This window comes from Lampetra planeri, chromosome 1 (assembly GCF_965212315.1).
Source record: "Lampetra planeri chromosome 1, kcLamPlan1.2.h2, whole genome shotgun sequence".
NCBI classification, from domain to species: domain Eukaryota; kingdom Metazoa; phylum Chordata; class Hyperoartia; order Petromyzontiformes; family Petromyzontidae; genus Lampetra; species Lampetra planeri.
In genome coordinates this window covers 39,844,737-39,870,159 of record NC_136107.1, presented here as the reverse complement: position 1 = coordinate 39,870,159, position 25,423 = coordinate 39,844,737, and the positions used below count along the sequence as shown (strand labels likewise).

The 25,423-nt window shown below is 45.3% G+C and overlaps 1 protein-coding gene across 3 annotated transcripts in view; it reads right to left on the bottom strand.

Annotated features, from left to right (window-relative positions):
• The window catches only part of LOC144722563 (inactive rhomboid protein 1-like), a 45,293-nt gene that overhangs the window by 12,738 nt on the left and 7,132 nt on the right, over nt 1–25,423 (bottom strand). For 2 of the 3 annotated variants that reach the window (XM_078600758.1, XM_078600738.1), the window contains exons 2-5: nt 9,250–9,402; nt 6,781–6,911; nt 5,445–5,570; nt 339–540 (exon numbers count right to left, since the gene is read on the bottom strand). In XM_078600758.1, coding sequence (XP_078456884.1) covers nt 339–540; nt 5,445–5,570; nt 6,781–6,911; nt 9,250–9,378 — 588 coding nt within the window. In that variant the 5' untranslated portion in view covers nt 9,379–9,402. The remainder of the gene's footprint in view (nt 1–338; nt 541–5,444; nt 5,571–6,780; nt 6,912–9,249; nt 9,403–25,423) is intronic. The other variant, XM_078600748.1, reaches the window with a different exon arrangement.

The following is a 25,423-nucleotide window of genomic DNA, read 5'->3' as shown; positions in this document are numbered from 1 at the left end:
GCGAACTTGGCTGTTTGTCAACGTGGCTGCGCTGCGAGTGTTTTTTTTTTCACAGACCGAGTCCACTGTCGCCGCACAGTTCGCACCTTGCGTAGCGCGATGGCAAAACGCGCTCGTGCATTTGTCCCTTTAATTTTCCGCAACCCATTTTTATAGGCAGCGCACGAGCGATTTTTTTTTCTTTCTTCCTTGGGTCATTTAACAACCGAGAACACGGTGACGTTGAAGGCTTCATAAATCCGCACGAAACGCCGGCTGTTTTTGGCATACACGGCAAAAACTTGGGGACTTGATTTTTTTTTTTTTTAAATAGTTACCGCGCGCCGACCGACAGTTACCCTCTGCATGCCGAGGTAGAAGGGCTGCGGCGTCTCATTGCTGGCTTGGGAGATGGTGTCCTGGCTGGGCATTTCCATCTCGCGCAGGTACTGCGGCTTGAGCTTGCCCAGGTGCAGGCTGCAGTGCCTGCGTGTGCGTCTCTGCCATCGCTGCTGCTCGGCCTCGCAGTCGCGGCCCACGCCAAACCACTCGGCCGTGCCCCTGGGGGTGCATGCGACAGGTCCGATGAGCGGGCGTGGGGGGGGGGGTGTCTTTGAGTCGTGCAGCCTCGGCCCAAGCCAGGCACCGTTGCGTTTCGCGGAAGTGTGGCACGCGATTTTTAACACGTAAGCTTTCGTGGCCAAATATGATCCACGATATCCACATTTACCCACTCCTCTTTAAGACGAGAAAAAAACCAGGAGGAATTCTCCACAACTCTGGCTGTCGCCTGATGAGGCTGGTTGTTCTAATTACCGGCATGTGAGTTTACTTTCCAACACACCGGTGTGCTGAACTAGTAATGGATTGATATGGTTCATTTACGTGACAAACCTTACTCATTAGCTGTGTCGATCTAATCCAAAAAACCTCTTGTGGCAGTCGATTGTAAAGTAATGGGCCGCTCTCCTATCTTACAGTTACATGCTAATTTCTCACATTAACATCACTAGCCCCGGCCACTTTCTTTATGACCCTTGGGCTACACCCATTTCAAACTTTTTATAAACAGTCTGCCTCAGCAGCAGACCATGCTTTCCCACCTGATGATGGACGCTTGTGTTGTGCCCAAAACGTCGTGATTTATTATTTTATACCTACGTGACTTTACCGAAAGAACCAAAGAGTAAGGGAAAAGATGCTCCCTATAGCCTCCAGACTGTTGGGGAGAGCGCTACGGCTGTGGTGTTGGGCAGCACCACCCCCGGCCGCCGTCCTACTGCTGGTAAGCGCACCGCACCAGGTACCCATTTTAGGCTAAGTTGACCTAGGGGAGGCCCAGGACCAGTTAATCGTAGCGCAGTGCGCAAACTACTACACTGCCACTCCCCGTGCATGTGCACGCTCACACAGACATTTAACCAGGAGTCTGGGTTGAACAATTGTGTGGCTCCAATTGCTGGGATCTGTTGAACATTGTAGTCGTGTCGTTATGAGAGGGGGGCAATTTACTTGGAAAAGGTCAGGTTAATAAGTCGACTTATTTTTGTTGTTAAGTGGGTAGCTGTAGAATGTATAAATACAACTTCTCAATAATATTGTTAGAATGCTACCGTTTAAAATGTAAAAACAATGACTGTGTGTTTTATCAGTCTGTAATGGTTTATCACAAGAGTAACTTGAATGAGCAGCCTGGTTTTTCAATTCTGCTTGGTCTAACGTTTCACCTTTTAGTCGTCATTGATACATTTATCAATAGCCATCTCCCAACCACAGTGCAGAGCACACTGTAATCTTTCTTAAATGTTTCTATTTCTTGTCTTGGCAGTTTATTATGTATTGTATATTCTAGTTGGGGATTTTTTGGTAATATAAAAAAAAATAACTGTCCGATTTGTTAGATATTCAAGATCACACGATAAGCACTTGCAATGAGAAATCTGATATGAGGCAATACAATATTTCGATAATTTTAAGTTCTGTCATTTTTATTAAGATCTATCATACTTGATTTAAAGCTTTCGTGACTGCAGGAACTCATATACTTTGGGTCTTTCGGTAAAGTCACGTAGATAGGTTAAAAAAAGAATGAAAAAAACTACGTTTCGATCGCAACACAAGCGTTCGAACTCTTCTGTTGCGATCGAAACGTCGTAGGTTTTTGTTATTTTTTGTTATTTTCTTTGAACCTATCTACGTGACTTTACCAAAAGACCCAAAGAATATCTATCATACTTATAATCTAATTCCACAAAACGCTTTGACAGTATCTTGACTAAATACTATAATACAAAAGGCTTTTCATGCAATTCTTACTTTGTGCCAATATAATGAAAACTGTTGGGGCAAGTGCTGTGAGTGAGCATCTCTGACGCCTGAGGGAGGTGGGTGGCAGCACCACGCCCGGCTGCCTTTGTCTCCCTAGTGGGGATGTTGACACACCGCACCAGCTACTCATTTGAGTCGACCTAGGGGAGGCCCAGGACCGGTTCAGACAATCGTCACTGGTGTTCGCCGTGAGCGGGAATCGACCTTGGCTCGCCAGGTTCGTAGCGCAGCGCGCTAACCACTACACTACCGCTCCCCATAAATAGACACGTACAAACGTGCAATAAATGCCAATACGAATGTAAAAAAGGTAGACTTACCAGTCGGGAAGTGTTATGTTGCACGCTGTCGACCTCAATAGAGCATCGGCATCGCGAACAATGGTGTGCTCGGTGTGGCGTTGACAAGAACGGCGCAAGAGCGCGCACGCGGTCTCGCGGTTCCGCTCTCCCTTGGCGCGAGGAAGCTCCTCGTGCGAGGCGGGACGCGCGGCGCTGCTCAAAGGCAAACGGCCAGCGAGACCTTCCACGCCGGTGGAGATTCTCAACCCGAATTGAGTTTTTTTTCCCAACCAATTTCTTCTGCATCCTCAAAGCCGATTCCAGTGTTTCCATAGCAGCTCAGCACAGTAAATAACCCCCCCCCCCAATCTTATTGACCAGGTGAATGTTATTTACCGTGCGCATCACACGGCTGCAGTACATCAAAGTGCATGTGCGGTCAACCTGCGTTAAAGCTTTGACATTAAAGCCTGTAGTTTGTGCAGGCAGTCGATTAACTTGTTTGCTTTTATCCTCAAAGGTACCCATACCACACATTCCTCCTGGAGTACAACATCACAGTTTAGTAACTTCAGTCGCCCCCTCCCCTCTCCTTTCTTGGGCTGTCACGATAAGCGTGCGTGCTTGTGGTTTGCAACACGCTACGGCTACAAGCCAGGGATTCCGCCCAGCATTTGTATGTCAGCCACCACCGGCATCGGGAATTGACTCTGAATGTTTCTGGCGCTTTTCAGTATTGCTTGATAAGTCGCAGCTACTTGCACTTGATTTAACTGCTGCTCTGTGTGCAGTGGTGGACCATACTGGCGCTGTAAATATTATAAGATATTATATATACGAATTTGGCATTGGTTGGCGTGCCACGTTTACACCCATCTCGCGCACTATGTGAATGGCACATAACACATTTTTAAATGTATAATCATAAAAAAATGGTTCGTTAGTCTAAAGTAAAGATGACAAGAAGTTGTCAAAAGTATTACAAGTAGGATAAGTGGATACGAAAAAACGGTCACTTGCTATATTGATACCAAGTGACATGCATTAAATTGGCGTGGTGTATCGGAAAACCATGACTCAACAAACGTAAAACTAAAAACCGCCTACCTTGTCACTGCGTGTGGAGTCGGTGTCAATAGTCCGTGAAAAAAACGCACGACTTTAACTTAATTTAGCATTTATATTTGTTTCAAGTGCTGTCGGGGAAGTGATAAAAGCTGCAGGCGCATTCGGATGCGCGTGTGGGTCTGTGTGCGGGCGCGTGCGAGCGCGCGCAAGTGTGTGTGTGTGTGCGTGCGTTTACGCGTGTGTACAGCGAGGATGGAAATCCTACCTGGACTCTGACAAGAGGATGAAAAAAAATTAGCCTATTGTCAAAGCCCACAGCAGCTCTTGGACGCAGTTTTTCTTTCATGGGACAATTAGAAAAAAACATGACGCGCTTTCAAAGGCAGTCTAGCAGGTTCTACCTTCAGAGGGTGCTTGTGTATATTGCCGTTGTGCAAGCGTGTCGCTTCGTCCCCGCTCTCTGCCTAACGTGGCCTTGTCGTGCGCACCACTAAGCTGCAAGGCGCTGATCTGGGTAATCCGCCAAACTTTGAACGCTCACCCAAAATGTGCCACCCTTGGGGCTCGCCAGTTTAGTGCGGCACAATGTCGACTGCTCGAGACGACAAGCGAACTCCCGTCGTCGGTGACACCACAGTGTTCTCTCGGGCCCGACGCAACCCTGAAGAAGTGGCCTTGTTGGGCAAACTTACGAGAAAAATATGAAAGGGTGGTGGAGGGGGGCGGGCAGGGGCTCTGCTCCCCCACGCTATGGGGCTGGCACGTGAAGCGCACCTCTATAGTACCTACGCTTCTGTGAACAGGTGCTCTTAAAGTGTGCACAATTATTGTAAAATATCGTGAGGTCCTTTTCAAACTGAACGCATTGTCAGTCGGTGGCTTGCCACCTAAACAATGCGGTAGGAATCCTCAAATAATAGAAATTGGCAGAATTACGTTGATGTGGAAAGTACGTTTTTTTTTAACTCTTTGGTTCTTTCGGTAAACTCACGCAGAAAATAAAATCTATGTGACTTTACCAAAAGAACCAAAGAGTAATTCCTGCAGTCACGAAAGCTTCGAATCTAGTTTTACGTTTTTTTTTATTGGATGTGCATTATGTAACAAAAGGCATTCGGTTTCAAAGAAAATTTCAGTTTCGTAAGGGGGATTAAAACTTACAAAAACTAAGCTTAGCAAAGCAGCGTGGAGGAATGGTGACATGCCACAGCTCTCGTGCTTCTCGTCATGCTCTGTGACGAGTGATCAACAGTTTTTTTTTACGAGAATAATAAACGACGTTTCGGGAAATGGCCCTTCTTCTTAGCGGATGAGTTATTTGTGCATGACTGCCAACGCAGCGTCTACAAATAACGTATTCTTGAGTGCTTAGAAAAAAACAACACTTCTCAACGTCAAGCAATATGTCACATGTCATAGATTACAAAGTCAGCAATACAGCAAGCGTGCAATTAACCCTTTCCCATTCCAATGACGTACGTGTACGTGTACGTCATCGGTTTGTGTGGAACAGTTTGGCGCCAGCTATGGTAGAGTGCGGTCGTGTCGCCACGTTTCTCTTCGGTGAGTACAATGCCTTTTTAAAAACAGCGGCGCTACGCCTCTCTAAACAAAATTTACGCTGACGGCTCGCACATTCCGAGATTCGGCGGTGAACGGGATGCCCACAAGCTGCAACCTGCAGACCGTCTCTGAACGGGAAAGGGTTAATCGGTCCATACGATCACGCTTGAGGCCGAGCGTGAAGAAAACAACGAAGCAGAGGAAATCACGGAGGTAGACAGATACCTGACCATGTCCCGTGATCGGGTGGAGGCTCGCTTGGGATGGGGTGCCACACGCCTGTTGGCAAACTGGCCCCTCTCAAGCACCGACTGAACCCGGTTACGAGGAGGGTTCTTGGAAAATGTGAAGCTGGGACAACGGAAGCACGGAAGGGAAGACAGGGACCGTAGCACCAGGACACGGAGAGGAGCGGGAGGAAGAACAGATTTTGATCAAATAGCTTAGCAAACCCACCATTCAAAAGGAGTCACAATATTAAGGAGGTAAAGAAATAGATGCTTTTCCCCCCCCATTTTGTTGTACAAGATATGTACCGAAGGGTTGGACATATTACAACAGGTATTGGGCACGTAACGAAGTCTACATTTAACAGTGTGCGAGAATTGATTATGCACTGAGAGTTAGACGGAAATTATTTGGTAACTTATGATTCGGTTAACAGGTCGAGCAAGACTTTATAAACAAGATGGAAAATAACCCCAACGAACAATCAAAGCAAGACCGTAAAAACAAGACCACCTATTCTTGATTATTTGGCTGCTATACATTTCCACGTGATGATAAGCAACTCCTTTTTGCGCTTCTGAAAACAAGAGCTCGATAGTTCAGTGTGACTTACCTGGTACAATAAAAATAGTTGAGTTCAGTTTAATCGCTTCAAATCCTGACCCTTGTCTCAGCAGGCCATACAATAGCTGGGGTGCAGGGTGGGGTTAACGGTAAGACGAATCGATATTTCTCCAACACTTCATGTGTATACTGCAGTGTGTGTGTGTGTGTTTTAGTGCGGAAATTAGTGCCTTGAAAACTCTCAAAGCAATTCAATGGCTAAATCACTTAGAACCGAATCTCTAACAATGGCTGTAAAAAGTTACCGCTGTCTTTAAAAACATCGAGCACTGGGTTATTTAGAAACTAAAGCGTATACGGTGTGTGTTTGCTCAGCATGTGTACAGGAGAGTAATTGCTTCGGTGTTTATCATACGGCATGCACAGCAGACTATTTGCTTTTAGTACAGCTTCCGCGATGAACCAAACGCATAAGACTATACTGTACAGAGAATACGCGAAGCATCACTCACAGAGATGTATAAATAAATAATCAGGCCCATACATTTTAACTCTTTCCTGCATGACTTACTAAAAGCAAAACCCCAAGCATTTGTTCAGTTTAATGATTTTCAGGATTTAAAGCGATGTCCAAATGTGGTGAAAGCGTGTGTCCATAAATAGTTGCACTGCAGTCGCGGTGTGCAGTGGCGGCGCCCTCCACTCGGGCATGATGCATGGGGAGCGTTGATGAAAAATGGACGTTGGGCGAGTTATTGTTTTTTTTTACCGTCGGATTGATTGAGCCACAGAGCCCTGCCGCTGGAAGGAGGGTTTCCCCATCTCCGTGCCGGTGGGCGGTCCGTGCGACTCCACGGGCATGCTGACGCTCCAGCGGTACACGGGCCGCGTGCTCGAGGGCTGTGAACAGACGGTAATCGTCGTCGCCCAACGACAACAGCAAGCACATCCACCGATCTCACATCCGTCCATCGCGTTGGCTCCGCATCCGTCCCCACAGCGGCAGCTTTTGAGCCAGCTCCTCGAACAAGACGGCGGTCGCCGCATCGCTCGCTTTCAGATGCGCTTCTGCGACCGTCTGGAACGCTCTTGCTACCGATTTTAGGAAGCCACTGGAGCTATGCACTATGCAATTATCTAGATTGAAAACTAATTTCTTTAGAACTGCTTTTTATGTTTGGTTTGTTGTCCTTCTCCTGCACCTTCGATTAGTGCGGCTGTCATGAATCCATCAATAAATTAATCGGTGTCTCAACGATTTGTCCAAATATTATTCCAAAACAAACATGTTATTGTGCGTAAAGTAAATTTATACCCCCAAATTGTCATTTGCAAACGTGCGTTTTTTTTGCGCTTGAGTCATTTGTACATTTACACACACTGTTAAGCATTCTTACTCTTTAGTAATTGCGAGCATTTTCATAAAAGCACCCAAGCCGTGTGACGTCCGTTGACTCGACTGTGGCCTTCTTGTAGCGGGGGGCACTGCGCGCCGACGGCCACTCTTACCTAAATGCGCCCCGATCTCTTCAGATCTCCAGAAGCCCAAGCAGGTTTGAAACCTGGTTAGTACTTTGAGGGGTGACCACCACCAGGGCTTGCCAGGTTTTTGAAGGTGTGGGTTCTGTGAGGCAGCCAGCACTGGCTGCTATATAACCCTCTTGTATGCTTTGTAATAATAATAATAATTCCATTTATATAGTGCTTTTCATTGAGTATCTCAAAGCACTGTCCAGGACACAGCAGCAGCATACACTCAGCATAATATTATAAATATAATTTTTTAATCATCTACTACATTAGCTAAAAATGTAATAAGCGGAAGTGTATAAATAGCTTTGTATAAAATAAAATATAGCTTAAAAGTAACTCAGATTTATACAAGGCCAGCAGGAGTGGCAAGATTTCCTGCATCCCCTGCAGGTGACCAACTGTCAACTTTCTAGCATTCTCCAGCAGCTCAAAGTCTTGTGCATTTGACCAGACACTGCTGTATAACATTGGCTAAATGTGCTCGTGCATGCAGGACCCTCGTGAGAAAAGGTGTTGCTGAGACTCGGGAAGGCTGTCCCGAGTAAATAACTGGCAACGTCTCGTCAAGGTGGCGATGAAATGTTAACTACCTCGCCTGGTATACCGGAGGTTCGTGGGTCCGATCCCAACCCTGATACACGCTGTATATTTGGAGTTTGCGTGTCTCTCTATCCCCGTAGTCGTGTGGATTTTTCTCCGGGTCCTCCGGTTTTTCCCTCCACATTTAGAATCAGCATGCGTTTAAGAGTTTTTGGCTGCTAATAATTTCCACGTGATATGACACTCGGTTGAGCTATCATTTGTGGCCAGGTCACTTCTGAAAAAGAGCGATACAGCTCAGTGGGTGCTACCTGGTAAAATAAAAAAAGATTGTTTAGTTTTAAGTATGACTACGAATGTACTTCCAAGTAAAGGTGCAGCTGTGAAATTACGTGTTCCTAGCACTGCTGGCAGAAGAGCTTGTATAACTACAGGGAAGTCGAAAATACATTCTCTAGAGGGCATTTTGGCCCACTCTGTCAACAATACGCATTGAAAGAGGGGGGAGTACCCACACTTTACCCCACCGTACGCGACTTGCCGATCGCCCCACTGTGGTGACAACCCATTTACACCGCTGGGTGGAACAGGTGAGACCGGGGGCGATGGGGGGCAGGGATTTGACAAACGTGCACAGAATGTTTTAAAGTGATAAATGTGAAACGCAAGTCGGCCTCTTGGTCGAGCAGCAAGGCTCTAGAGCAGCGGTTCTTGGCCTTCACTGCAGCCTTGCACCCCTTTGGTTCTCAATTGTAAAAAAATATATAATGTTCATAAACACATAGGGTTTGATGAAACAAAGTAAGTTGTTCATCTTCTTGGTTCTTTCGGTAAAGTTAAGTAGAAGGGAAATAATAAAATAATAAAAATAAAACATAATACAATCATTTTTTTAAATTTTTATTATTATTTTATTATTTCCCTTCTACGTGACTTTACCGAAAGAATCAAGAAGATGAAATCCCTGCAGTCACGAAAGCTTTAAATCGAAAAGTAAGTTGTTACTTACGAGCCCGTGCCTAATTTTTGTTTTCAATTATTTACCATCTAAAAGAATCTGGCCATGTCTCACAACCCCCAGTTAGGGCATCTGGCATCGGGTCAAGAAGGAACCACTGGTCTAGAGGAATTCCCCCCCCTCAGAATCGCTTGCTGCGTAGCTGACCTGGCCCGACCCGGGTTCCTGGAGTGTCGCCGGTGCCGCGTCCGCTTGCGTCGCAGGGATTTTCAGGGTGAGCCATGATGGCTTCTTCTTCTGAAGGTTGCTGACGTTCGCGCCGAGCGAGTCCGCCATGCTTGCGCCGTGGGCATCGGCAGACTAAGGGAGGAGGTGTGTGACAGAGAGACAAAGACAGAATTGACAAATGACCCGGTCGATGAACAAAGAGCGTTGGAATCGAAGTGATTTAAAACGGATCACGTGCGCACATCCGGTTAAAACAAGTCGGTTATATGATAATAAAAAAATATATAAACATGAGATGAATATGTCATAATTTGTTAACCTTTGTCAATGGATTGCTGGATAAAGCCCCGCCCCCCACTATGAGTAGTGGAGGTTGATTAGAAACTGTCAAAGAGTGTTTTGTTAATACACTGAGAATTGCTGTTTTCTATCTATAAACATGTCTTTCTTAAAAGAGAATTTTGGTCTGGGTGGACTCGTACCTTGTTATAAAGGTCATCTATGTATGAGCGTTTCAGTACATCGTGTTGTTATTGTGATCGCACTGCTGAATACATGGGTGATAAAGTAAAACAAGACGAACCAGCGGTGGAAATGTGACGGTAAATGAAGGTATGATATACCGGCACTTTTCCGAACGCCAAAACACGTTAACCGGCCCTTTTTGTAACGTTTCAACCTAAAGCAACGCCGGGGTTTCTGAGGGTAACCGGCAGTTAACACGGGCTTGCAAGGCCCAACACGAATCGTAGCAGGACACCAGCGTGTCTACGTCTACCACTCTGGGTGTGCCTAAACAGACGCCGATGAAGTGAACGCCAGGGCGATGGTAGAAGACGAGAGTTGATAAGTGACTGCACGCAAGGTGGCGGTCGGGTGTCGGAAGTTATTTGGGCAGCGGTGGTGGGCGGCAATCCGGAGACGAGCAGTCGGCGTTCGACCGCCAAAACAGCATGCGTCACGCAAGGCAGTGAACGCCACAAAGACGGCATTGGTAATTGCACCGAGCGGGGTCGGCGCGCGTCACGCACGACCAAAGTGTTGCAACTTTTAAGTCGTTGTTGGGATGTGACTCGGCTCGTGGTTTTTTGCCGAGGGTCAATCAAGAGAGGGGTGGCGGGTGTTGTGGTGAGCGCACTCTCCTAGTTTCTCTTGGCTCGCCACTGGAACCAACGGGTACAAGCGGCCTCAGCGTCGACAACTCTGGCTGTCGCTTGATGAGGCTGGTTGTAATTACCGGCAAAACGTTGGAGTCGAATGGTAAATGTCGTGTGGGTTTACTCTCTATTTCACCGGTGTGCCGAACTAGTAACGAATTGCCGTGTTTTGTTTACGTGACAAATCTTATTAATTGGCTGTGTCGGCTGGTGGCGGGTTTAACGACATAAGTATATTTCTGCGAACTAACCCAAAACAACTCTCATGGATAATATCGGTCGCGAAAGCATACGTGTTAGACGGACACGTTTCTTAAATCCCCCATCCCCACCTCTGTCCACCCAGCAGTATAAGTGGGCACACCACATTTGATTTCTATCGGACAACTGTGGAAAAGAGCTTCATAGCTCATCGGATTTCTGCAAGAAAGATTCTAATTCTGACTGATAGTGCACGCGCGGTGACGTCCAGTGGGACTGCTCCCAACTTTTCCAAGACATCTGGCCAGCGTGGAAGAGTAGGCCAAATGCACCCTCGAGAGAAGTTCTCTCGAGCTCCGTGCAGCAGAGGCCCTTCCGTCAGCATTTACTATGAATAAGCAATCGCAGGGCTGCACCTTGTGGGAAGTCAAGAGCAGACATCCTACAGGAAAGACTGGTCGATACCATGGAAATGTGGAATTGTCTCCGGGCTGCCTGCAAATACACATTAGTGCTCATATGAGAAAGGCGGCGCGCTAACCTTTCGATGCATTTCAACCGTCCTTTACACGTGCGCACGCACTTTCCATTAACACGATGAACATAGCAGCAGGCAACGAAGTTGGTGACCCGTGTCACGTGAACACAAAGACCGCGGCTATTATATTGGCTACTTCAATATTTGGACAAGCTGCTTGCTTTTTCTCTCTCTCTCTCTCAAACATATTTCTTGTTTTATTTTGCCAAGCTGTGAATCATACCTCCTACAAACAATGACCATTTGTGTACGTGCGTAATCCAGACTTATTGTGCTGCACGGCCCCACAGACGCTTCTGCCAATGGGTCGAGTGTTTGTGTCTGCGGACGCTCTGTCAATTCGGAGCAATTTCACAATAATGTCCCCCACGTATGTGCAGCCACAACAGATTAAGTTTTTGTTTTTGAGCAATAGCAGGCTGGCAGGGGCAATTGTTCGTCGTGCCATTGTGTCAGAATTGTTTGTCTAATTTCTGGGCGTAAACATGTTAACGCTTTGAGCAGAGCCGGCATTGTTTTAACGTTTCAGTTCAACGTTCCACCATGTAAATGCATGGATCCACTCCGGCATACAAAGGAAAAAGTGTTATACACGCATTCAAACATCTGCCGAGACGAGCGAGGTCAGAATGATAATGTCCTCGTTGCTAGTTACTTACGCATCTTACGATTATTCGCAGCAATTACTTCGCTGTAGTTGCAGAGTGCACGACTTTACTTGATTTTTCCAGTCGTAATAAAGAGTATCTCCACATTCCGGTATTGCCGTGGTCAGGCGTGTTGCATGCAACTAGGTGGCAGCAGCAGCAAATTGCCGACAGTTGCATACGGCGCGTGTGACCACGGGTGTAACAACAGAATGTGGACGGAGTCGCAATCTTCATTGAGACTGCAGGAGGAATCCGATGAGCTGCAAAGCTCTTTTTCACGATGTCCGGTCAGGGCACGGGGTCACGGGGTCACCGGGTTACATCAGCAAGCGATATGTCAAAGACGGCACGAGCGCAAGATAGTGAAAACGTAAGCGAGTCGTTAAACAGAAATCAAGTACACGAGTACAAACTGCCCACCACGTGCATACATTCCTGGCGATTTGTCGACACCGAATGCAAGGGTTGGGGCAAATCGACAAAACAACAACAACAATAGTCCCAGACCACACCAAGACAACAACAACAGTCCCTCAATTACATTGCGGATTGAAATTGAACGAGGATACACGGATCTGGGTTCAAAGTTACAAATTTGCAAACGCGGCTGTATGTGTAGGGCGGGGGGGGGAGCTCATCGATGCGTATTTGGGTTGTACCACTGCGTGTTTGACACCCGACGTTTCGCTCCACGTGCTGGGAGCAACACCGCAGTATTCGATGCGCGGTGGCAGTAGCAGTCTCTGCCAAACGAGCTGCACCTGCCCCAAGGTGCGTGTGGAAACTCAATCCTTACTCCTACGCTCGGCCTTGACTCGGAAAATAAGGTGTACTTGTAACCTAACCACCGTGGAGGTAAATTTAGAAGTGTTGGCCTGTGTTGTTCTTTTTCCATGAATAAAAAGTTAGGTTTCTTTCTCGCAGTTGCGATAAGCATTTCAGTTGGGGGGAGGCGGGGGAGTGCGTGGAAAGGTGGTGGAGAGGGTAGGAAGCCTCGTGCGGTAAGTTGAGGTGATGTTTAAGGAGGGTTTTTTGTTTTTAGGTGGCTCGGCTCAAAATTATAAAATACAGAGAGACATAGGAGATGATAATTGGAGGTGCTTTCAGACAGCCGAGCTTGACAATGAAGAGCAACTTGCCAACAACGTGCCCGCAGAGTGCACATCACTTGCTCGGACATACGGATCGGGAGAACGCGGACACCGAGAGAGAGGATATGGAACCAAAGGTGTGTAAAGTTGGCAGAATAGAGCGCAGGGAGGCATCCGCACAGGCAGAGAAATGCATAGGTCAGAGAACATCGCAAGTTACGGACACCATATCGACTTTCAAGTTGGTGGGCTTGGGCACGAAACGTCACGGGGAGGGAAGATGTCGCCACTGATGAATGAATATGTACGTATGTTGAACTTCTTTTGCACAGTACGTAGCCAACCGTGCTAATCGGAGGTGCGGGGGAAGGACAACAAACTAAACAGAAAAAAGCAGTTAGAAAGAAATTAGTTTTCAATCTAAATGATTTAACCGTGCATAGCTCCAGTGGCATCAGAAGGAAGAGCATTCCAGACGGCCACAGAAGCGTATCTGAAAGCGTACGATGATGCGGTGACCGTCTTTGTTCGATGGCCAACCAAAAGCCGCTGCTGCCAGGATGACCGGAGTTTGTGTGATGCTTTGTGTTTTGCGTGACGGTTTAAGCAAGGCATTATGGTTCATCCGTGGCAAGCACTTCTTGTATATTGAGTGCGACCTTACACTAATGTGTTCGTTAGGCAAGCAGAAGCCAACGCAGCTTGGCGAGCACTGGACGGACACGGTGGGAAATGTCAGGAGAATAGCAGCCCAAGGAGAGAACACGAGCGAGATGCTGTCCACCACCGAGATGGAGCCAAGAGGTCGGGTTCATGTGCAGGAGACAGGGATGGCGCGTGATTGTTGCATCGTGAGGCCATCATCGATGGTGACAGATTGGGGAGATTGATCATGGCTGATGATGTTCGGTCTGAATCTTGATAACAGCATCGAAAAAATCGAATACAGTATTGATAAGGTTCAGTTGTATATAAGGTTCAGTTGTGTATCAAAAGTTGAATCCAATATAAAATATATAATTTACAGCCCTTTACCAATCTACGGCTGAATGAAATCTTCCCCAAACCATACTTCACACACTGGTAGGCGTGAGTTCGCCAAGCGGGTGGTGGGGATGTCACTCGTCACCGATAGCCACGGACCCGACATCGAACTCGGCTCGATGGGTTCTCAGTGCGGTGTGCTAGCCACTGTGCCACTGCTCCCCAAAAACAATTATGTTTTTAAATTTTGATTTGAAGCTTTCGTGACTGCAGGGATTCATATTATTCATTCTTTCGGTAAAGTCACGTAAGAAGGGAAATAATTTTTTCACACCTGATGATGATTGCTTGTGTTGCAATGGAAACGTCGTGAGAATTTTATTGTTTTATTTTTATTATTTCCCTTCTACGTGACTTTAGCAAGAATACAATTATGCTTGTAATATTTACATTCAGTATTCATAATTTATAAAAAAAAATTTATTCTGCAAGATAATCCGTGTTTGCATACACGCACACACACTCTTTCGTAACTTATGAATGTTAAATTGTGCACTTTAAATAAAAAAAACTTTTGATAGAGGATAAAAAAAGGAAAAATATATAACAAAACAAATAATGTTATACGTACTGTATAAAATGCATCCAGTTACAGAAAAAAAATGGCTTTTCCAAGTTTTGCGAGCTTCTCGTGAGGTCCAGCTATAGAATCAATGCCAGAAACGTGGACTACATTTGGCTGTGATTCTATTCGGGAAAAAAACCGCACACTTAATTACACTGCCGCTTTGCAGTGGGAGTTAATAATAGCATCACCCTTGGTGCGTGTATGTGTGTGTGTGTGAATTATTGTGCTTTTAACACGTGTCCGTGGATAATCTCACATTTTTATCTGGCGCCATGCACTCGGAGCGTAGGAGGTTATCGCTTTCTGTAGAGCTTTTTAGAAAATGGTTTAAACCTCGCGGTTTACCCGCAAGAGCAGGAAACGCAAGACGCCGTCAGCAATTCTCGCGATATTCTTTATTTATCTTAACGCCCAAAAGTTAGCGGTAAAAAAGTCCCACCTGCTCCTTCACAGCATGGACTCATTACAAAGTGCCCTTTTTTTAGAGGATTTCATAATGAATGCATCGCTCTTGTGTAGAAATGAATGTGGAGGAGCGGAAAAGGTGAAATTATGAATGAACACGTACTTGATAGTACGGTACTGGAACGGAGAAAGCCCATATTGACAGATGCCTTTATCCTTTAAAATTTTAACATGGGAAATGATTACATGCTGGTGTGTGCAAGATGTACTTCTAACCTAGGTAGAGAGGGAAATGATTATTGCAAACAAGATGCGAGTATATGGCGGCAGTCTGTTTGTGGATGACCTGACCAACATATTCGAATACCTAGAGGCGTAACAGGATTAAATGTCAGCACTTTTGATAATGGATGAACAAGCATAGTACGGTCATACATCGCTGTCAAACCCATGCGGTTTAACCCCGTATTCTTGTGCAGGGAAATTGAGTTTTCAGGTCCATATGGCGTACAGCCGTTTCAATACGGGCAAAATAAATGTTGTGTATTTGTTTGTGTTTCTCGCTTGCGATGGGACTTTGTAGGATGAACGTTGAGATTTATAAGGGCACGGGGTGACCAATAAAGTCTGAGTTGGTCTGATATAGTAGGGCACTAATAAGGGGTTGACTGGTGCTGTCATACTGCATTGAAAGTGGGGTGGAGGTTAAACGGCAAACTGAGAACAGATTTTACCCGATACCACAAAAGAAAGAAGAGCAATATTAAAAGAGATTGATCCGCTTAAGTGCTATATTGATTACACAGACGCCTGTAAAACGACGAGTTGGAACATAGATGGCAACAGTTTCTGCTAACCTTAATCCAGCAGTGGATATAGCATGGCTATTGATGATGTGTAATACAGGTGGACCGTGAGCAATGCAATGTCTCCGTCGAGTTCGACAGTGGCTGCATATCCATGCGGGTGGCTGGCTGACAAATGCAGTGGATTTCGATTTAAAGCTTTCGTGACTGCAGGGATTCATCTTCTTGGTTCTTTCGGTAAAGTCACGTAGAAGGGAAACAATAAAATAATATAAATATATTTCGATGTAAAGCTTTCGTGACTGCAGGGATTCATCTTCTTGGTTCTTTCGGTAAAGTCACGTAGAAGGGAAATAATAAAATAATATTAATATATTTCGATGTAAAGCTTTCGTGACTGCAGGGATTCATCTTCTTGGTTCTTTCGGTAAAGTCACGTAGAAGGGAAATAATAAAATAATATAAATATATTTCGATGTAAAGCTTTCGTGACTGCAGGGATTCATCTTCTTGGTTCTTTCGGTAAAGTCACGTAGAAGGGAAAGAAGACAGCTGTCTTCCCGACAGACCTGTTCTTCACCTGAGGACGGCTGCTTGCGTTGTGGCCGAAACGTCGTGAGAATTGTATTTTATTATGTTTTATTTTTATTATTTTATTATTTCCCTTCTACGTGACTTTACCGAAAGAACCAAGAAGATAAAACGCATTGGACTCAAGTAGGCACCTTGACACACCAGCGGCCCCCAAACCTTTTTGGCACCAGGGACCGGTTTCGTGGAAGACAATTTTTTCACGGACCGGGGGGCGGGGGGGGGGTCATCATTGGGTCTTTCCCCCTTTTCGAAGAAGCTCTCCAGCGACGTTTGTTTTTTCACTCATTCTGGCTACTAGGGGTTAGCAGCTTGTGGGCTTACCAACACTGTGACTGAGGCATGTGCGCAGTGCGGGGAAGAGGCGCGGACGGAAGTGGTCAATAAAATAATGGGGGCGGGCTACGCGCGGACTCACCGCTCTCACCTCCTGCTGCTGCTGTGCGGCCCGGTTCCTAACAGGCCACGGACTGGTACCGGTCCGTAGCCTGGGAGTTGGGGACCCCTGCCGTACACCACTCACTGATTCAACAATTTTTTACTTTAGATATTTTGAATATAGTCAAAATATCTAAATCACTCTATCGTATATATTCATAGAGTACATAATAGGAGAGAGTCGTGGTGCGGTGGTTAGCACACTACAGTGAAACTCCGATTAGCACGGTTGGCTACTTACGGTGCGAAAGAAGTGCAACATACATACATTGTGCATGCACAATCACAGCACATTTGTTGGTGACGGCTAACATCAGCGGCGAGTAATATCTGAACCGGTCCTTGGGCCCTCTGGTCGTCTACGCGCACTGACCAGCTTGGTGAAGTATGGTCAAACAACACAAGAAAGACGTGTAGTGGAGGGGCCCTCATCTGCATATACCGTCGAGTGACTAATATCTTCTAGATTTGAAGTTTTCGTGACTGCAAGGATCCATACTCTTTGGTTCTTTCGGTCAAGTCACGTAGGTGAAAAAATGAAAATAAAAAATAAGAATAAAAAAAAATTTCTGTACAGTCATTTTTTGTTTTTTTGCTGTGGTTATCCCACCTGATGACGGAAGCTTGTGTTGCTTGCGAAACGTCGTGATTTAATTTGATTGTTTCTATTTTTATTCTTATATTTTTTTTTACTAATACATCTGGTAAGATTTCGCCCTTGTAATTCGACGGTGTCACATTTGGGAGTTATAATTTAATTCAAGAATCTATGTTCTTAACATTGGTGAACAGTGGTGGAAGTGGTCATGCGAACGAATTACTACACAAAGAACATTTGTAAATACAAAATAATTAATAATCCATGTGCACGGTTTTAAAGACGGTATGTTATGATTTTGAGGTGGTTGGTGGTTCAAAGGTCAGAGTGCTAAGGTGGAATAACTCTGATCCTGGGTTTGAATGTGGGTATCGGCCACCTGGTTTAAAAACTGGGTTCTCAAAAGCAGCGAGCTGATGGTCTTTGCCCGGTCCCCAATGACCGCACACACAAAAAACAAACAAACACATGAGCATTAAGAAAGAATATCTGCTTGGCTGGCATGGCTCTGGAGCAGATTGGGTGGGGAAGTTGCAGTGGGGGTTGCTCGACTTTACATCACTGCTCTGTCCAGTGAGCGGTGGTATGTCGTGGCCAGGAATAGAACTCGCTGGGTTTAAGGGTTACAGTGCGCGAATCGTTGTGCGACCAGCGCCACTCGCAAACACCAACGTACCGTACAGTCCACGTACTACAGCAAATGCGTGAATATATATTTTAAAAATACATTCCGAATTACGGCGCTGAATTCAACTAAAAGTGTGCGCCGTGTGGGAACGTGACCTGACGTTGGATGGAGTGTTTCAGGCACGCAACCCTTGCAGGCAACGCATTTGCCAACACTGAGATGTTGTGTTTTCTCCGTGGTCTTAAGTTAGGCAATGAAGACGTCGCGTGGCTAAAAAGCAACGGCCCCTTCATGTAACGTTAAATGCCACGCGGGCTCTGGTCATTTAATTTGGTTACCTAAGTGGCCAACTATTTCATAATTACAAGTGGCCCCCTTTGCCCCCCGAGAAAAACGGTTTAACAATTGTCTCATAAAAAAATCCGCCGATTGAGGTACTTCTGCCCAATAGCGGAGCCAGGATTTTCAGTTAGGGGGGGCAACCCCTCCAGCAGTGAAAAATCGTAGGAGTTGTTAGTAAGTAAGGACTTGTCCCTCACTTTTTAGTCGACGCGTGTGTGGCGATGGCGCAGCCATCGATCGAGGGTCGAATTCGAACCGCGTTGTGTGATCGGCATCGCGCTCGCTGAAGGAGTTTGCCTTCAGGGAAGTCGTGAACTGAATACGAAACTGCGCACAATTCTGTGAGTCACTTATAACTGCTTTGCCGTTACTTATTGCCAATGATGGACTCAGACTATTGTCCTATCATCTCATAGAGTCCCTGGCACGTAATAATATGCTACACAGTGGCAGTGGGGGTCGCAAAATGCCGATTTATTACAAATAAACCCTAATGATCCGATCATTTACAAAGATGCAATTTGCACGTTGTTAATGTTTTGATCGAATTCTGACCAATTAAGCTCCTCACCGGTGCCGTCAGACTTCCCACGGCTGACATGAACATCGCCAACGTCACGTGACGTTTCACTCAAGCTGATTTTGAGCTTCATCAAGCAATGAACTCGGAAATGGAGTGAAGTCTTAATTAGTGAGAAATGTATCAATACAATGGCCTCCGATTAGCACGGTTGGTGACGTACGGTGCAAAGAAGTTCAACACACTGTACATATGTACGAACATCTGTGTAATCGTGTCAATCTGGTCGGGTGGTGGAGGGTTGATGATGACAATAACTTTGTCAAAACTTCCATGTTATCTAACCCACAACCAAATACGGATCATAGCAATACCTACAAAAACTCATGTTCTATGTTTTTGAAAAATGTTATTTTACAGTTATATATTGCTCAGTCACTTGGTGGTGTCTAAATTATATTGTGATTTTTACATCAGTTTTGGCATACTGACCATTTGTAAAGCTCAGAATTACAGGCACTGTTTTGCATAACACTGCAATACATTTACCCATAGCTGTACGGTTTACCCCGTATTCTTGCACAGGGACATTGAGTTTTCAGGTAAATTGAGTTTTCAGGTCCGTACGGCGTACAGCCGTTTCAATACGAGCAAAAATAATGTTTTTGTCTATTTGTTTGTGTGTCTCCCTTGTAAAGGGACTTTGTAGGATGAACGTTGAGATTCATAAGGGGCACGGGGTGACCAGTAAGATATGAATTGGCCTGCAATAAGGTAGGCACTGATAAGGGGTTGACAGGTATTTTACCCGTTAATCACGTGAGAGGCTGCATGACTACTTGGGACTAGTCAGCAACTGGGATAAATGCTAAACATTTAATTTGAATTTCTCTCATATAAAAAAATATTCGTGGAATCAGAAGTGTAAATAAAAAAGGAAGTGCTACATTTTTTAAAAAGGGCAGTTTAAGTTGAGTTTAAATTAAACGTGAAAATTCAGGAATAAAAGTAACGTGTAACAGCGATGCACAGAGCTCCAGTTTTGAAATCGCTCAATGGTAAAATCCAAGCTATCTACACTTTGGCTACTCACAAAGGCAGGCAACCAATTCTATACGTTTGTGATCCACTGCATGCATGATGCATGTGTGCAACGCATGCTTTAGAATGTATAATACATTAACTAGAACATATTATCTACATCATGGGAACTCCTTTGCCAGTACCAACATTTGAGAATAGGGTTTCCCCTTTTTTCTGGCAACAAAACAGGTGTTAAGATGTTAAAACACCAAACTGAAACATTTTTACAAGGTATCATGTCTGCATTAACCACAATACTTGTGGTCAGAATGCAAACAAAACACAAACTCTGATAATATATGCATTGCCTATGAAACTGATTGGTCCACACCAGAGACAGTCCAGTCTCAAACTGTATGTAGTCTATGAAGTGTAATGTCAAGTGCAATGCACTTGGAACACGTTATTGGCGGCAGATGGGTAGAGGTGATGGCGGTGAAGCGATGGGCGGTCGGGTTGGAGGGACCGGCTAGCTCCTCACCAAACGTGGCGCCTACCAATGTGAGACACACAACGCACGATGGGTGACACCGACTACTGTTAAGCTTGTCAGGTGTGTACAGTTAAATTGCGTATACACGGTACGCACACCGATATATTCATGACGTGCACGTACGCACGTTAAATGCTGCGATTTCGTTGCATAGATGTAAAATGCATTCATAGCTAGCTGGGAATTTCAGTGATCTCGACTTAGATTATTCCCCCACCACCATTGGTCTTGCCAACCAGGTGTATTCTCTATCTCAAATACTTGGGCGTATCAACAGGCATGTCATTGCATTCGAGTACCAGTTCTGCGCAGCACAAGTTTGGAAATTTCCCAAACTGATAACATTGTGAAATCAAATAAAAGACATCTGTGCGAGTGACTTCATCTCATTCGACATATCTGGAAAAAATTGAGGTCGTACGAAAATATCTGCCGTTTAAAGAAGCAACTGTTTCAGAATATCTGAAAAGGAGCGTGAATGTGGGGGCTTAGTAAAACATCGACAAATGGTGACCACTTCGTGTTTGTCGTTTATAATAACTTAGGGGCTGTTAAACAACAACCGCTAAATCGGTGACCATTTTCAGATTCCATTTAACGGGTCCGAGTGGTCACGAACGGCTCCCCGTTCCAGGTGGATGGTTGTCGCTATTTATGAATGGTCCCGATCGGCGTACGCACGGCATGGCGAGCCTCGGTGACCGCGTGATGCCTTTGCCCTCGTTTCTCAGATCAGACGCTTGGCTGCTCAAGCCACTGCTGGTGGGAGGCCCTCTCCATTACTACCACAGGGAGCTCGAGAAGGTCTTTGGTCTACTCTTTCACGCTGGGCTTGATCATTCACGCGGACTGCCACTTGCCCTTCCCCCGCACCTCCGATCAGCACGGCTACGTACGTTGTGAAAGAAGTTCAACGTACGTGCACTCGCGTTTTAAAACTGTGGGTGGGTTGTAACAACACAGCCGAGCGTAAATTATAGCTCGTACAGTATTTACATACTTTTCAAGTGACTCGGTAATCTGTTGGCTTCATCGGAGGTCTATTTCTGTAAAGCCAGCGGTGACTAATGTTGATGCAGACTGCACGGCGAGAACAACACACTTACGTGCTGTAAGAGAGCTGCTACCTTTCATCTTGGCCGCTTTTGTGAAAGAAGAGCATTGTCAGGCTTGGTGTGCACCTGTACTCCTGGCACCATGGACCCGGGGCGCAGGGATCTTGCGAGCACGATGGGGTGGGTGGGCCCTCTGAATTTGGACACTATGCTGGTATACCCAAGTGGGTATTATCACCCACATTTACATCAAGAGCGACGTTTCGATAGTGGATGCAACAGTTGGATAACCTGTTTCAGCTTAAAAAGAGCTGGTCTCACAACATTGAAGTGTATCCCTCGCGCAGCCACGCACACTGCTAGCCGATGACAGACACCCCAACCTCCACCCCTCTTCCTCTGCCTACCGCGCGGTATAATTGGGTACAGCACAGCGAGCCAATCGGAAAATAATGTGGGGAAGAGCGGGTCTACTCCCAACGCTTCCAAGACGTCTTTACGGGCATGGAAGAGTAGGCCAAATACCTCGTGGAGGGGCTCTCGAGAGCTCCCTCTAGTGGAGGCCCTTCCACCCAGAAGTGAGCGAGACACCTTTGGCGGATTTTCCTTGGGGTGGCCCAGGACCAGGTGGAATTCCATCGGCCACTCTTGTTCACGTCCGGAAGTTGAAGCCGTACGAGTGCGATTTGCAGTACAGCATGCGCACCTCAACAATGTATGCCCCCTCCACCATACACACACACACGCGCGCGTGCGGGCGTATCAGCCCACACGCAAAATATTACTTTGGTGGCTGTTACTTTTCATGACAGCATTGGCATTCAAACGTGGCGGAACTATAATTTCAAGCATAGTAATAACTCTTGACTTTTAATCTCTGACGACTCTATAGCCTTGTAATTACAGTCGATGACGTACAAACCACACTGCTACAAATACAATATTTTGCACGTTGCTCATATAGCCCACATATCCCGAGTCCTTTCCGAGATGTATCTGCACTTACGCTCACGTGCCCATTGTCTCATAGTGTAAAGTTGCCTCCATCAACTGTGCGACTAACACCCATGCGTTCATTGCACAGTTATTTTTTTAAAGGGATCATTTTAGGTGTGTTTATAATAAATATATGTTTTCTCTTGGGACGTGCAGCACTGCATCATAGCGCGTGCGTGTGTGTGTGCTTGTGGAGGTACAGCATTGGCGGTTGGTGTCGTGAACTATGCATTATAAATGAAGATACCCATGCCATGGGGTGGTCTGGCTGGGAGAGACAGGTGATCTTCACCGCGAGCGTGCATTGCTTTGATAGGAAACGCTACACACAGGATTTTAGCATATTACTTCGGTGGCTTTTGGCTGGCCATCGAGCCAAGGCGGTCGCCGCAAAGCTCGCTTTCTCATGCGCTTCTGCGGCCGTCTGGAACGCTCTTCCTTCCGATATTCGGAAGCTACTGGGAGCTGTGCACTATTAAATCATCATCTAGATTGTAAACTCATTTCTTTAGAACAGCTTTGTGTTTTAGATTGTTGTCCTTTCCCCCGCACCTCCGATTAGCGCAGTTGGCTATGTACGGTGCGAAAGAAGTTCTACATACACACGTGTGGCAACGTGTGTATTTAAAGGGACTAAAACGTGAAAGCCCTTTTTAGATTGTTTAAAAGGAGTCATTAGCGCATGATTAATTCCCAGCGGCTATCGTTTGTAACTGCTGAAAATCCTGCGTGACTGCAGTGTTGAGGTCCTGCCAGTAACATTGTCGTTTCATGGTTCGGGTGCAGGAATGCACCCGAAACATGAAACGCCAATGTTATGTTGCAATCCAGTTGCAACGCCTGCTCTCGCACGCAGTTAGCTGAACATAACAGTTATTTTGTTATTGTTAAAGGAAAGATCGTTACCCTGGCTTGAGATTTACTTGTAAATGTGTTATAGGGCAACGGACTTAAATTTTTTGTAAGTTTTAATGATGGTTTCATGAATATACAAGTGTTATGGAAATAGCCTTTGTTAAGTGCCCCGCACCTCCGATCAGCACGGTTGGCTACGTGCGGTAAGAAGTTCAACATACATACATACATACCCGCAAGACAAAAATGTAGATTGTAGACATTCAATAAATGTGTGGCATCTGGAATAGACCCTGGCTCATCATTCTCGAAATGCTACACATACCAATACCACGTTAAACATAACAAGTCGACTGCTAAAAGGAAGCTGTGGGTCACGAGGATGTGTCATTACATTACGCAGACATCGATTATTGTTCATCGTTATTTTAGAAAATGAATTTGGCAGTCACAGAACTCAATTGAGTCAATTTTCATCATTGAGAGTGGAGGATGGATGTGCTCTAATGAAAACAAAACCACAATCCATGTCAGTGATGATAAGCTACGTATGAGCCGTGACCTTTGACCTAAGCCAAAGAAAGATGACCAAATCACTGTGAGTGGTGCCCTCCGTGGCAGACAGAGCACAGCGCTGGCTCCACCTCATGTCACAATCAGAATCTGTATTTACACTGCAGGAGGAATCCGATGAGCTATGAAGCTCTTTCACAAATGTTCATTTGGGGCGAAACGGCAAGTCAAACAAGTGACACGGTGTTGGACGGCTTTAGGCCACTCAAAGAAGTTTATATTTATAGTAACTGCAGGCTGAGAGGGGAAAAAGATGAATGTCCTTAGGATGGGTTGGTACCAGCTTGTCTGCTGTAGTAAGTTAAATCTATGATAATAATAATGTTGTGATAATGTAGGCTTATCTATTGCGGAGGTGATGTTTTTTTTTTAGCACGAGTGTATCGCATTATCTAATGTAACTATTAAATTGCAGTATTCCGTTCGTCAAAAGGGTTGATTATGTTGTGTATGTAAAATAAATACCAGACATGAATGTAAGTTTATATCCCCCCATACTCCAGTAAATAGTAAAACAATGCAATGTAATGTCATAAACTACAGATAAAATACCCTTCAAAAAACTGAAATACTGTAGCCGAGTAACCAACTCACATATTGAGTACAAATGTTATACTTTAGCATATCATAATATATCATGCTTCATACATACCGCTCATAAGAAAGAGGATATTTTCACTGTTAATGTCATGCGATCTACAGTTCTACACGTTTCCTTATTAAATAGTTATATACTGTACATTGTAAATGAGGAAGTAAATTGTTAATATATTTAGTTAATTAAATTGGGTCACGGATACATTGGCAACTATCTGGGTAACTATCTCCAGAGGTGTTACTGTAGATTGTCATGCATTCGTTGCCACATTATAAGATTGGTAAACAGTGCCGTGGTATGCAGGGCCGAATTAAGGTTCTTGTAGACCCTAGGCACTTCTGTTTCGTAGGCCTTCAGTGATGAATTCAGTGATAACGCCTCGTCCTTCCCTTGCACTGCTCTCTATTGACAATGAGATTGTGCGAAAAACACAATTTGAAGATGTTGTTGCGAATCTTACAATGAACAAAAATCTCCAAAAGTTCACCTCCGGTGTAAATTTCTCTCTCACCTGATGAAAAAAAAACGATTGACATTTTAATAACTCTGCCTCTTTGAATAGACATTGTGTCTATACTTCCTATCTATAAATATATTTATTCAAAAAGACATCTTGGTGCCATTTTTTATCATACAAACAAAGAACATAGGTCGATTTTTTTTTAGGCCCTTTTAGTTTTGGGCACAGTGCCTTCTGCAACCGATTGGAAAATACGGCCCTGGTGGCAGCAAGGTATGGCACAAGCATTGCGGTGGCATTGGCACCATGTGCCACACCGCTGGTAATCTGGGTGACCGCAGCAGGGGGTGTGGGTGCGTGAAGGCATGTTCATCATCAGCTGCACAGATGGCACATTGATGATCGCAGCCACTCGTGAGGAAGCTGAGGAGGGTGAGCTGTCAAAATCAAGTTTCTGTAACCC